The sequence below is a fragment of the Berghia stephanieae genome, chromosome 13, assembly GCF_034508935.2.
Source record: "Berghia stephanieae isolate SIO BIC M18660-M18661 chromosome 13, UCSD_Bste_1.3, whole genome shotgun sequence".
NCBI lineage: Eukaryota > Metazoa > Mollusca > Gastropoda > Nudibranchia > Aeolidiidae > Berghia > Berghia stephanieae.
In genome coordinates, this window is record NC_088372.1 from 19635692 (window position 1) to 19648985 (window position 13294).

The 13294-nt window shown below is 35.7% G+C and overlaps 1 protein-coding gene across 1 annotated transcript; it reads left to right on the forward strand.

Annotated features, from left to right (window-relative positions):
- Positions 1 to 3248: 3248 nt before the first annotated feature.
- Positions 3249 to 12107, forward strand: LOC144958815 (FK506-binding protein 2-like). Its single transcript, XM_078891030.1, has 4 exons — positions 3249 to 3564; positions 6032 to 6177; positions 7898 to 8028; positions 9134 to 12107. The coding sequence occupies exons 1-4, from the start codon at positions 3362 to 3364 to the stop codon at positions 9299 to 9301; spliced, it is 648 nt and encodes a 215-aa protein (XP_078747156.1). The 5' UTR covers positions 3249 to 3361; the 3' UTR covers positions 9302 to 12107.
- The last annotated feature ends 1187 nt before the right edge of the window (positions 12108 to 13294 follow it).

The window sequence follows — 13294 nt, forward strand, 5'->3', positions numbered from 1 at the left end:
ATTCGTTGTTTTTGTGTCCCTAATTCCCCTAGCTAATAGTAATAGTAGGTGGAGCAGGGATGCTTGGCTAAGAAACTCACAACATTGCCAAGTGGATATATAACGGACCAACACACAAAACTACGTGTAGATAACTTCAAAGGTTTTTGCATGGTTAATACTGTTTAATGAGAATTACTCATATAGAACGATGGCAAAATACAATAACAAAGAACTGAGTGACGTCATCATCGTTCTCTCTATAAAGATAACCCCAAGCAGAAAAACAAAACAACGGTTTGCTGTTGGGTTCTTTTTTTTTTTTTTTTTTTAATAACGCCAATAGTTCTTTAAATGAGTGCAGTTATGTGGTCTTGTGGTATGCCACTTGCCTTTAGACCTTGTTTTTAAAAAAAAAAATGTAATATAGCTTATATACGTCTTGTCTCTTCCTCCATGTTAAGTGTTGCTGATGGCTGGGGACCCTTTGTAAAGCGCTTTGAGCACGTTTAGTGGATATTGCACTATAATATATATATTTATTATATATATATATATATATATATATATATATATATATATATATATTATTTAAAATATTTACCACAATGTTTGGGGCAGTCTACATCAATGTTTCAGGCTTAATTTGCCATCTTCAGGACTGAGTTGTTTTGTTGACTGTTGTTGAAACATTGATGTAGACTGCCCCATACATTGTGGTAAATATTTTAAATAATAATTCGCTCCATTACTACATGTCGAGCACTTTTCGTACCATATTTGTATCAAACACGATTCAATATATATATATCTTATATATATATATATATATATATATATATATATATATATATATATATATATATATACTAGTGATCAAAAGAAAGTATACACTTGTTTTACCTACAGAATTGGTATAAAATATTGTTCTGGGTTATTTAAAACCATTGTGTAATCATAGTACTATCATTTATCTTTCATTTTGTTAGAATTTGTAACGTTTATGGTTGATTTAGTATGCAACACAGACTTTTTAAATCATGATCTTCAAAAAGGGAAGTAACAAGTCAAAACATACACTATAATTTTGACAAACAATGGCATTTTAATAAAATTACTTGCGTTCATTTCATTTGAAGTGAAGGTGAATCTAATTCAATCAGTAACGAGTATGTCCCCCGTTCGCTCCAATCACAGCATTCATCTCCTACGCATGGGATTGGTCAATCTGGCCAGCTGGTGTTGAGGAATGTTATCCCAAGCTATTCTTATGGCGTGGAACAATTGTTGTTCATTTTGTGGGTCTAATGAACGAGCTTGGCTGCCGATTATGTCCCACATATGTTCTATTGGATTTAGATCGGTGGATATTGCAGACCACAGGCCGATAACGTTCACATTATTTGCTGCTATAAAATCCCTTGTTACAATAGCTCGGTGGGATGGTGCATTGTCGTGTTGAAGTGAAAATTTAGGATGTTCATGAAACAATGGAATAACATGGGGTTGTAAAATGTGCTGGATGTACCTTGCACCTGTTAGGGATGCATTTACTTGGACTATAGGTGTCCATTATCTCTGCTTATTCCACCCCACACCATGGCTTGTCCATATCCTCTGTTTGGGGATTCCAAGACACAAGAATCGTGAAATCACTCGTGTGATCTTCGGTAACAACGTTACCTACCGTCGTTTCTTCCAATCACAAAGCGTGTTTCATCTGAGAAGAGGACAAATGACCACGCATGCGTTGTCCAGCGCAGATGAGTACGGCCCACTGCAGACGGGCCAGACAGAAGAGAACAAATCACCGCGCATGCATTGTGCAGCGCAGATGAGTACGGGCCCACTGAAGACGGCCAACCGGTGATGTGCTCTAAGAAGTTGTCGCATCAACGGACGTTTGCAACAATGTCATGCTCTCTAAGTCTACGACGAACTGTGTGTCGACTAATTCGTGTACATGGGAACTCTAGGGCAGTTTCAGTCGCCGTCCTAAAACAATCCCGTAGATGTAGGGTGCGTATAAAACGGTCCTCACCTTGTGTTGTTACTCGTGGTCTGCCAGTACGATCTTGGTTCCTTACCGTTTGTGTTATTTCAAATCAATCCACTAAGGAATATACAGTTCTCCTTGTGATATAAAACATTCTTGCGACATTGCTCACTGACTGTCCAGCTTGATGATGACCAATGGCACGTGCATGTTGATCTAAACTAAGTCCTAGCATCGCGTAGATTAATGGATGATATTTTGTATTGTGTTTTCCTGCCTTGGAAATAGTTCAAGAAGACACGGGTGGCAAAAAATTTAATCTACACACTTCCTGTCCACAGTAAGGGGTTAAAAGGTCATTTTAGCACGTGCACGACGTGGTGAGCGAATTTCAGGTCAAAAACAAAAACATCGATTGTCGGTACACAAAAGGCTAATGGTAAACAACTCAGTGGAAAATCATTAGTCTACGTCAACGGATAAAAAAGTAATGACGATTTAAAATGTGTATACTTTCTTTTGATCGCAAGTATATATATATATATATATATATATATATATAATATATATATATATATATATATATTATATACATATATATATATATATATATATATATATATATATATATATATATATATATATATATATATATATAAATATAGGCCCATATTGTTTTTGTTTTTTTAAAAACATCTGTTAAGATATATTTGCTACAGTAGAAAAGATAGTTCGAGATTACTGTGTGGAGCTCGGATATAACGATAACTCTCAAGCAGAAAAACAAAGCCAAAGTTATTTAGATCTATGTGCAATTCTTTAAATCTTTACCCTATAAATATAGTAAATAGAAATGTTGAAGCTCATATTATATTATTAACTCTAACAGCAACTGAGACTTGTCAAATCCAGACAAATTCTCGGGTCTGATTGAGGTTGTCAGGTATGCAAGCGCCGGTGGGGGAGGAGTGACTGACACAATAATGAGACCCTTTTTGACATTTTACCTGAGGGACAGTTGAGAGCCCTAATGAATTGGAAAGAGTAGTGAGAGGGAGGGGGGGGGGGGGTGAGAGAGTTGGAGGGGCAGGGAAGACTTGTCAGTCCAGCAATGTTTGTTTGACAAAGTTTACCGGAGTTGCTCAGCCAATCAATGGAGAACACGGATTTCTCTGTCGCTATTGAAGCTATTCTGACCAATGAAAAAGCGTTTCGTGAAACGTTGAGGGGTTGAGGGTCAGAGTTTACTGGACCGAAACGTAAATTTCCGTTTTGGGGACGAAAACTACGCCACGTACACAAGAGGTCTTTTGCTCCTTCGCTTTTCATCATAATACCGGTGTTGTGGACTCGTTTAGGTCCAGCTGTTACTGTTAGTGAGTTAAAATGGATCTTAAATTTATGTTTATTCTTTCTTTTGCATTCTTATGCATTACCGAAATTAAGAGTGACGAAAAGCAAGAGGAAATAAAAATAGAAGTAATTTCACCAGCTCCTTCTGACTGTGTAAGGAAAACCAAGAAACATGACCAGTTGGCGATGCATTACGTCGGAACTTTGACTGAAACTGGTGTAAAATTCGATTCAAGGTAAGTTAGTAGACTGTATGAATTTTAAAACGTTCTGGAATTTTCTTCACTCTCTACACTATTACTAGATATATCAACAGTTTTTACAGTTTATCATTCATAAACGTTTCTTTTGGCAAATGAAATGTCATCATTCATCATTAGTCATTAGTGACACTTTTACTTTTTCTGTAATCCTTTTTAAACGCTGTAATTATCCCCTCGCGCTCTGAATATTTCTGTTTGTTTGCTTTTTAATTATTTATTCTTTTTAGACACTTTTTGAGATCGGAGTGGGGACGAATATGACAATTTGCTAGAAACTAGAAAGGAACCAAGAGAGAGACAGTTTAAAAAAAAAAGAGGTGGGGGAGGATGGATGGGACATTTATCCCTTGCCACGCTCTGTAAAAAGAAGACGGAATTTTTTTTAAAATGGCGGAACCAGGATTTGAACCCGCAACATCGATTCTGGTAAAACTTCCAGGGCAGACGACTAAACCATTCGGCCATGACACCCACTTCGAAGTCGACGCATATTGTCAATTGATTTAATGTTGGTTAATTTTATATTTTTATAGATATTTTATTAACTTTCTTTATTTCTATGTGCATTTGGAAACATTCCATATTCTGGAATGTGGCTAATTGTTTAAAAGAGCCTTGTTTCAAATATGTGTCTGGGAATAACGAAATTTCGTTATCCCCAGACAGGTGTCTGGGGATAATGACAGTGACAGCGTTTTTAAAAACCTTTTTTTCAGCGGCAGCGCCATTGAAACAGACACGATTTCGCGAGGAATGAATCATGAAAAATTTACGAAAAATTTCAAACACAACTTTTGAAATTCATCAAAATCAATGATTGTCTAGTACCGAATGTTTTTTGATAGAAAACAAATGCAGCTTCAAATCTAAACTGCTTTTGATGGTAAGCATTAAATTTTTTTATATTTTTCTGTCCAACCGAATGATTGTAAAAGTTAAGTATTGGTACCACCGGCGCAGCTCTCTAATTTATTATCAATCATTTAATCATCATACTCATACTCACAGTCAGTCTGAGACAGGGCTGGGGCTATTTGGACTCGAGTCTGAATAGTCTCCCGTGGAATCAATGCGCATATGCAATCAAAAAGTCTTTCAGACTTAAGTCTGAACATCCAAGCCTTCCGTGGCAATATAGATGTTTTATTATATATATTTTTTTAAATTTTCAATTTATTTTAATTTAACTTTTAGTTATTGACAATTCCATAAAAATTGATGCAAATGAAAATAATAGTTGCTATCATCAACAAGTAGTCAAAACCCGCTATATATATATATATATATATTTGACGAGAAAGACAAAATCATCGATCTCTTTGAACTCCATTAGAAATTTTAAAGAAACAAGTTAAAACCCTTCATCTTCAAAAGGAACAAAAGTCAAAGGAACTTAGTAACTGGTATAAAGGAAAATTTTTTCTAAAAACTTTACACGATATCCAAATAAAATCAAGAATTAGAGACAACAATCCTTCCAAAGTCTGAAGTAGCGATATCATCTGAGTTTGACTGGTATGGGCAAAACAGAATTTTCTCTGAACTGTGTCCCCCTGTGTTTGCATACGCCCATTGGAGTTGAGTCTGAATAGCCACGGAGACTTCAGACTCGAGTCAGAATTGTCACCCGTCTGCCATCTGTCAATTATCACAATTACTGTACAATTTGTTATTGACCGACGGGCACTTATTTGTAGGTCTGATTTCCCCATTCTTGATGGGCTCAATGTTGTAATGGAATTCTCAAAAAATGACGCAAAATGTTGTCCATTACAACAATGTTGAACTAGGCCCATAATCGGGTTCGGATGTCAGACCTGCATATATACATGTCATTATTTATTGACAGACCCTTGTCAGAATGCCAACAAAAATTCCAACTAGTCTTGGGAAAAGCCAAAATACGGGACTACAGTAGTTACACGGTACTTTTATTATAATTACACCATATTTTAACCACAATGAATTGACTTTCAGATAAAGTTTCATTTTTATAAGTGGTGTGATTTTTCTAATTTCAAAAACAATTTGCTGAGTCGGTTGTCGTTAACGACACCACTATTACTTACTGTGCTTCCCAACAGTTTCATCAGGTTATAAATTCTATAGTGGAAGGACTTCCGTAGTTTCACAGCATGCCTAAAGAGGGAATTTTTTAAAAGTTATCCGAGGAGAGACCCCTTTTTTTTAATTGGCAACCCTGCACTAGCACTTGAGCGATCCATAGTTGGAACTATACCCCTTTGTCTTGTATGCTTTTAATTGCAAAGATTTAATTTTTTAAACTATTCCATTTCCTTCTTTTTACTGGGTTCTGAAATGAGTTAAAAGTGTCACAAGCACCATAAACCATTAATAAAAACATAGAACGATCACACTGACATAAATATAACATTGAAATATGTGAATAAATATTTCTTAACCTTGATGTTGTCTCCAGTCATGACAGAAAACAACCTTTTGAGTTCCAGCTGGGCACAGGGCAGGTGATTGCAGGATGGGATGAGGGTCTTCTGGACATGTGTGAGGGTGAAAAGAGGAAGTTGACCATCCCAGCTAGCAAAGGATATGGCGAGAGAGGTGCAGGTATGAAATACTGTCTTCTCTGCTAACTTTTTTTATCTGTACCATAGAGTGGAGGGGGGGGGGTGTCTTTAAGACCAGCACCCAAATGTGCCCCCTGATTGAAAGATATTGTGCGGCTATGTGGTCTAGTGGTATGAACTCGCTTTCGGATAGGAAGGTCCTGGGTTTGAGCCTCGCATTCGGCGCATAGTTGAGGTGTAATATAAGTACCTGGCCGTTAACAGCGTTGTCTTTGTCAGAAAAATTGTAATATCGCCTAACAGGCGTCATGTCCTGTCCTACATGTGTTGAATGTTGCTGTTGACCAGGGACCCCTTGTAAAGCGCTTTGAGCACATTTAGTGGATATTACGCTTTATAAAACTAAATATTAAACAAATATGGTAAAATGTATGTCATTAGTCAGCCCATTTCAGAGGGTAGTTCAGGTGCCGACAATTATTAAATTTTATGTCTTTAGAAATTATTAACAGAGATGATATTTTTTCCCTTGTAACTCATCTTTCTGTAGTTTTTGTTTTGAATATATTTTGTAAATATGCGAGTGTATTACATTCTTCTTACTCTTCTGGGTAGGATCCCCAACTGGTTTCTCGATGAGACTTTTATGTAATTTCTCAAACGAAGTTCACTGCAGTCCGCTTAAGAGAAACTCCCTGGGATTAGAAGAAGTTTATCTTATCCAATACTCAAGGGGAACACACCCCTTCAGCGGAGGTCAACCACTTCCCAGTGGAATTGTGCATGGCATGGATGAGACAATGGGGAAGGAAGGGTATGGTAGAAAAGGCCTCTGCCTCCATACCCATAGTCTCTAGTGTGCTATGACAGAGACACAAACCCACATTTTCATGTGATTGTGTGCATTCTGTGGCAACCCTATTGTGTATTTCAGTGAATCTTTGCACACACTACACACTCGACTAAAATAGCCGATGTTGTTTCTTGATTTGGGCAAGTGAATGTATTGCGCAATGAGACTAAATGATGGTGAGGGGTTGAGAGAGACTCTGGTGTCTAAATTTACCATTTTAATTCCTCTTCGACACAATACAATAACTGCACTGATGCATTGAGACGAGACTTTTAGGTGATCTCGAACTAAGTAGACTGATAATGCAGGTCTGTAAATTTGCCGGCATTTCCGGCAATTTCGCTCCGCCGGAAAAAAAATTCCTCACTTTGAAGCCATCCTTGCCATCAAATATAAGCTCCTCAGTCTAAATACCACTGCCCGCAAATTATTTAAGAGACCAGATCCCATTCAGTCACCTGTAGATCATGGTCTGACTTTGCATATGCAGACGGACGGGGGGGATTAGGGGAATAGCTCAGTTGGTAGAGCACTCATCTCACACGCAAAGGGACTGACATCAGTTCCAGGTGATTTCAGAAATTTATTTTAACCCCCTTTCAGACCACCCGGCAGTGATTGGGTAGCTGGGTCTGTCAGATCTGGTGGGAAGTACTTTGTGATGGACTAGCGCCCTATCCAAAAGAAGCAAACAATTGCTATTGTCCGTTTCATGCTATAGATTAACATCGGCTGCATGGGCCTATTGGTTTTCATTTTTCTGGTGCTGAAATTCACCAAATGTGTTACACGTACTGTAAAACCCTGTAACACGTAAAACATAAACAGGACATGGGATTTATAATGTTACTCCCAATGTGGTCTTGGATCTATTGTATTGTGTAAAAAATATGAATCATTTCAATAGGTGATGCTATCCCACCTAATGCTGGTCTGACATTTGAGGTAGAATTGGTGAGCATCAAAGATGGCGCCCCTCCCCCTAATGTTTTCAAGGAGATTGATGAAAATGATGACAAACAGCTCACACAGGATGAGGTGAGTAACATTAATATCCCTCCCCCTAATGTTTTCAAGGAGATTGATGAGAATGATAATAATGATAATAATAAATGTACATTTATATAGCGTATGACAAACAGCTCACACAGGGTGAGGTGAGTAATGTTAATATATTATTCTTTAGGTAGACCCGATGTTATATGGCAATTTCTATAACTAAATTAGAGAGAGGCTCTGCTGTTTCATTAGGGGATCCTGATAGCTGAGTAGGAAGAGCACTTGCTTCACATGCAAAGGGGACTGAGATTGATCCTGGGTGCAGTCAAAAAGAAAATTTCTAACTCCCCTGTCCACCCATCAGTGTTTGGGTAGCTGGGTCTGTTATATCTGATGAAAAATTCTTTGCAATAGAGTCCAAAGGGTAGCAAGCAATTGTTAATTCCGTTTCATGCTATAGAAACTGGAATAAACTCTAGCTCCATGGGCTCTGAAGGACTACTTTTAACTGCTATTCCATACACGCTCATACAGATCTTTATTTTGCAGCCTGTTTCAGAGACGCTCTTTTCAGATTTTTATAGGAAAATCGTCACATTCTATACGATACAACCAACATTTTTCTTATTCAAAATTCTTTTGTACATCATAAAATTTTAAGAAAATGAACAGTGCGTTGTAGAGCATGTCTTGCAAAAGAAATTATGTATTGCAAGAACTTACTGCTATTATGTCTGAGTGATAAAAAAGTATATTTTTGTGTTAGTTGGGTGTGAAGTTTTGGGGAAAATCCTGAAAATGGCTGGTAAGGAGAGGGTTAATGTCAACTTCTGCTTCTTAAAGTCAACACCTCTTGTTGGTCCTACATTTTCTTTTCTTTTATCTAATTGTGTTCCATTGGGAATGGATAAAGTCAACCAATTTTTTCAGTTCTGACAAGTGTTGACTTTATCAGGGTTCTACTGTCTTTACCTTTGGGTATCAGACCTGCTATTATTTGCACCTGGGCTGGAATCCTGTTTGAATTAGATATGTTTTCTTGTTGAATTCAAAATTATTTAGTCAGTATACAACAGTATTGTGTTTCCTGATTCAACATATTACATTTTTTAATAATCTTATTTTTTTTTTTTTTAATTGACAGGTGTCTAATTACTTGAAAAAACAAGCAGCCAAATTTAGTGAAGAGGGAAGCCCAAACGACCAACAACACAATGAGTTAGTGACACAGATTTTTACTCATGAAGATAAGGACAAGGACGGAGTAATCTCTCATGATGAATTTAGCGGACCAAAACACGACGAGTTGTAGTGTTTTAAATTAGTTAAATCACTGTGTTTTTTTGTTTTTTTTTAGAAAGTTAGATGAGTTTCTGACATCTGCAAAGAAGTTAGGCTTAAATTGAATTTAGCATTTATAGCTTGTTCCTGAGCTGATATTAAAAGAAAAATAATATGTGTCAATATATTATATATATATATATATATAGATATATTTCACAAACTATGGTAGATCTCATGATTCCAGGTAGATTTTACGAGTCCAGCCATTAGTCTCGTTAGTCATTTCCAACTTTGTTTTGTTATTAAATGTATTTTAATGTCTTTCTGATTCAGTTTAGGACACTGGAACTCGGTCTAAATCCCCATATATGTTTAACAGGGGTGGCGTCTACAAAAGCGCAAAGATTAAAATATATGATACAGGCCATCTTCAGCAAAATGCAATAGAAATGAACTCATTGGTATTACAATTGTAAACAAAAGTGAATATAACAGGTTCAAAATAGAACCGGAATGTTTCGGCCTATTGTTTTGATATTAGTCACCATATCAGCATTAGTATAATTGTTTGTTTTAAAAAATATATAAATGCAGAACAATCCTTTCGACTCATAACTTTTGTAGAATAATTAATTGGAAAATTCTGATTTCTTTATTTTTTTAAATATAGAATTATGTCATTTACATTTTGAACCAGCTAGTCAAAGGAATTATTTTTGTTGTTGTTGTTTTGATAGTATTAGCCAAATTCGGCAGATGCGAATGACAAAACGTTTTTTCAAATATTTACTTTTATATTCTGGCTTAAAGGTGCATTTTGATGTGATTTGCATTGTAAGCGTTTTGTACGTTACATGTGACAGGAATGGATATTAAGATTGTGCCTTATTCAATTCCCCAATGACATAGAATCCTGTTGGTTCTAAAATCGCTAATTGCAAAGGCAATGAGATAATATAACTAAACCTTGTGATTTATTTCTTTTGGATGACATTCTTTTTCGTACCCCTCTTCCCCCTCAATCAATTTGTGTAATTCAAGTGCCTTTTTTTGTGTGTCCAACCCACCAATTTCCATATTTGCTGTTTCTCGTGTGTGTGTGTTTGGGGGGGGGGGGGGGCATTCCTCACACATACACACAAGCAAACATGTTTCAAGTCATTGTTACATCACATTTTACGATTAAGTTTTCCATAATTATTCCACAGTAGGGAGTGAGATGACTGATGAGTTACATTTTGAAATTGTACGCTTTTTCTCCAAATCCTACTCTTCTTGACAAATCATCTTACACATTTTCCTCTATTGAGGTTGGTAGCCCCGCAGTCGTAAGCAGCAATTGTAACTGTCCTTTCAATGCTACCCATAAAAATGGGATAAATTCTGGTTCCACTGCCCTGATGGCACATAATAAAAGATTTTGTACTTTAAAATTTTTTTTTTTACTTTACCACTCATGCACATGAAATATGACTTTAAAAAAAGAAAAGAATGCTAACCAATATAATTTGCCAAATTGACAAATATGCCACAAGTACTTTAACTGAAAAACATGATTTTTTATTTTTTTATTTTAAAAATCTCAAATTTCAAGAAGAAAAATATGTGAACGGACACTAAAAGCATGTTGAATTCCATTCATGTTTATACACATTTTACAATCTGACGTCACAAATTATTACTGTAAACTTGATATCATTACACATTATTATTTATGGGGAGAGGTAGAATAATTGTTGTTTTTTTTTCTGAGTAAGATAACATTATTTTAATAGATTACTTGTAACATTTTCAAATGTTAAAGGTTAGATCTTTAGAAATCTCATAACAAACACTACGATGTTGGTTAATACTTTGTGGTCATCAGACACCACTAGTATCTGACGAGTCGTCACTATGTTAATGCAGATGCTTGCAGTACCTACATGGCCAGTGACTTAATTTATATAAAAATAACCAACACTATTTCAATCACTTATCACAGATCACTTTAACCAAATTGAATTGTTATACATATTGTTTACTTACTTACTTTTTTTTCTTTTCTTTTCTTTTCTTTACCTTATTCTGCCTTTCTGCTTTTAAAACTCATGTTGTTATTAAATTCTCTTAAATGTAAAACTAATTTTCAAATTTTACCATTTATTGGTGACAAGTGGTGATGGGTTTTGTGATAATTTTATTTCTTTGTAAAAAAATGTTAACACATCATTTGTTGATTTTTTTTTTGTATTTTTTTTTTTTTTTGGGAAGCAGCCTTCACTGCCATTTGAGAAATGATCTATTTGTGCAGATGTTTATTTTTTTTTTTTTTTAATGGAACGTTTATATTTGCATTATAAATTTGTGTGCATGAGAGGTTGTGTGTGTATGTATGTTGGTGCGTGTGTACATGATTTAAAGTGAGCAATGGGTAAACTAGAAGCAAAGAATGCATGCTTAACTTGATAGATAATGTTGGAAGAAATGGTCAGAGTTAAGCCGAATGAGTAAATAGATTTGAAGACTACTCAAATGTGGAATATGACATTTCTAAAAATTTATGTGATGGTCTGATAAAAGTTGTCGGATGTAGTAGTAATAAATCCAGCTAGGCATGAGGATTTGGTGTAGGAAAGTACCTTTAACTAAGATATTTAGTAAATTTAAACTGAATTTTATTCAGGAAAGGAAGGATTCCTCAATACATCTGTACTAACCTCGGGGATTTGAGATTTTTCATTATGCGGCATCTTCTTTGTCAGACTATCACACATTTGTGTAATTGGGAATTAGGAGTGTGTAAGTTACTGTGAAAATTTAATCAATTAATAAATCATATATAATATATTATACTCTACTGCGTTTTATTGGGTTTTTTTTCTTTTTTAATTTGTTTTCCCTTTTTTTGTGAGAATTCATCCTCTTATATCCTCTTGCTTCCCATAAATATTGGTTCACAACAAAACACATTTGAGTTAAACTAAGCTCGTCATGGCACAAGACCGAAGGGCTAGAGCTCAGGTGGTCGCTGGTTCGGATAAGTAAGTAAGTAAACTAAGCTAAAGGTCTGAAACTGAAACTCTCCAAGTCAGTGGTGTACATTGGCTTGGTAGTCGTAGTCAATGAAATGCGTGATTGGCTGACCAATGATATCCCGTCCCTTTGGAGCCAGTTGAGGGGATTTTCAACTACAGTGCAACCTCAGGATAACGAAACCCCTGGCTAGCGAATTAACTCATTCAACCCTAACACCGACTATATCCGTAGTTTACCCGAGTTACTTTTACTCCGTGCCTATTTATTACATTTTTCTGAGACATATTATAGGTGTAGTATCAAAGCTAATGTTATTCGTTTTTGCATGTTAATGATAGTTGAAGAAAACTATCTATCCACATGCTCATTTTAATAAATTTTTTCCAATTTTGAAAAGTAGCAAAAATCTCTAGGGTTGAGTGACTTAACCTCTGGTCCCAAATTTTTTGTAATATGTTATTAGTAATAAAATCCCAGAAAAGCGACATACTCAATAAAACCTCTGTTAGCAACAAACGGGCAGTTGAAACCGATGCTTGAAAGTGGACCTTCATCTTGTACTCTTAATTAACCAAAAGAAGGGCCTTTTTTTCCTCCCAATGAGATCGTTTGTTACCAACCAATCAGAAGACAATATGTGTACAACACTGCGTGGAATCAGCAGTTCTTATGGAACCACAGCAAAAGCAGATTATCAGTTGATGGAACTCTCAAGGGTCCATTTACTTTCCCTGTTGACTACCTGTCTGAGGTCAGTGATGGAGATTAACTGATATTAGGAAATGCTGCGACCAATGGGGGCATTTATGGTCTTATATTGTAATATACGTTGGGATAGCCGGGAAAATAATGACAGGCTCTTTCACTTCATTGTTTTAATTTTAATTTTAAAAATTGTTTTTCTAAACATTTGATATTATTGTGGTTAATACCTAGTTGTGTTTGTTTTTAAAAAAAAATAATATTGTAAGATGTAAATCTACTAATTTTAATTGCTTGTAAA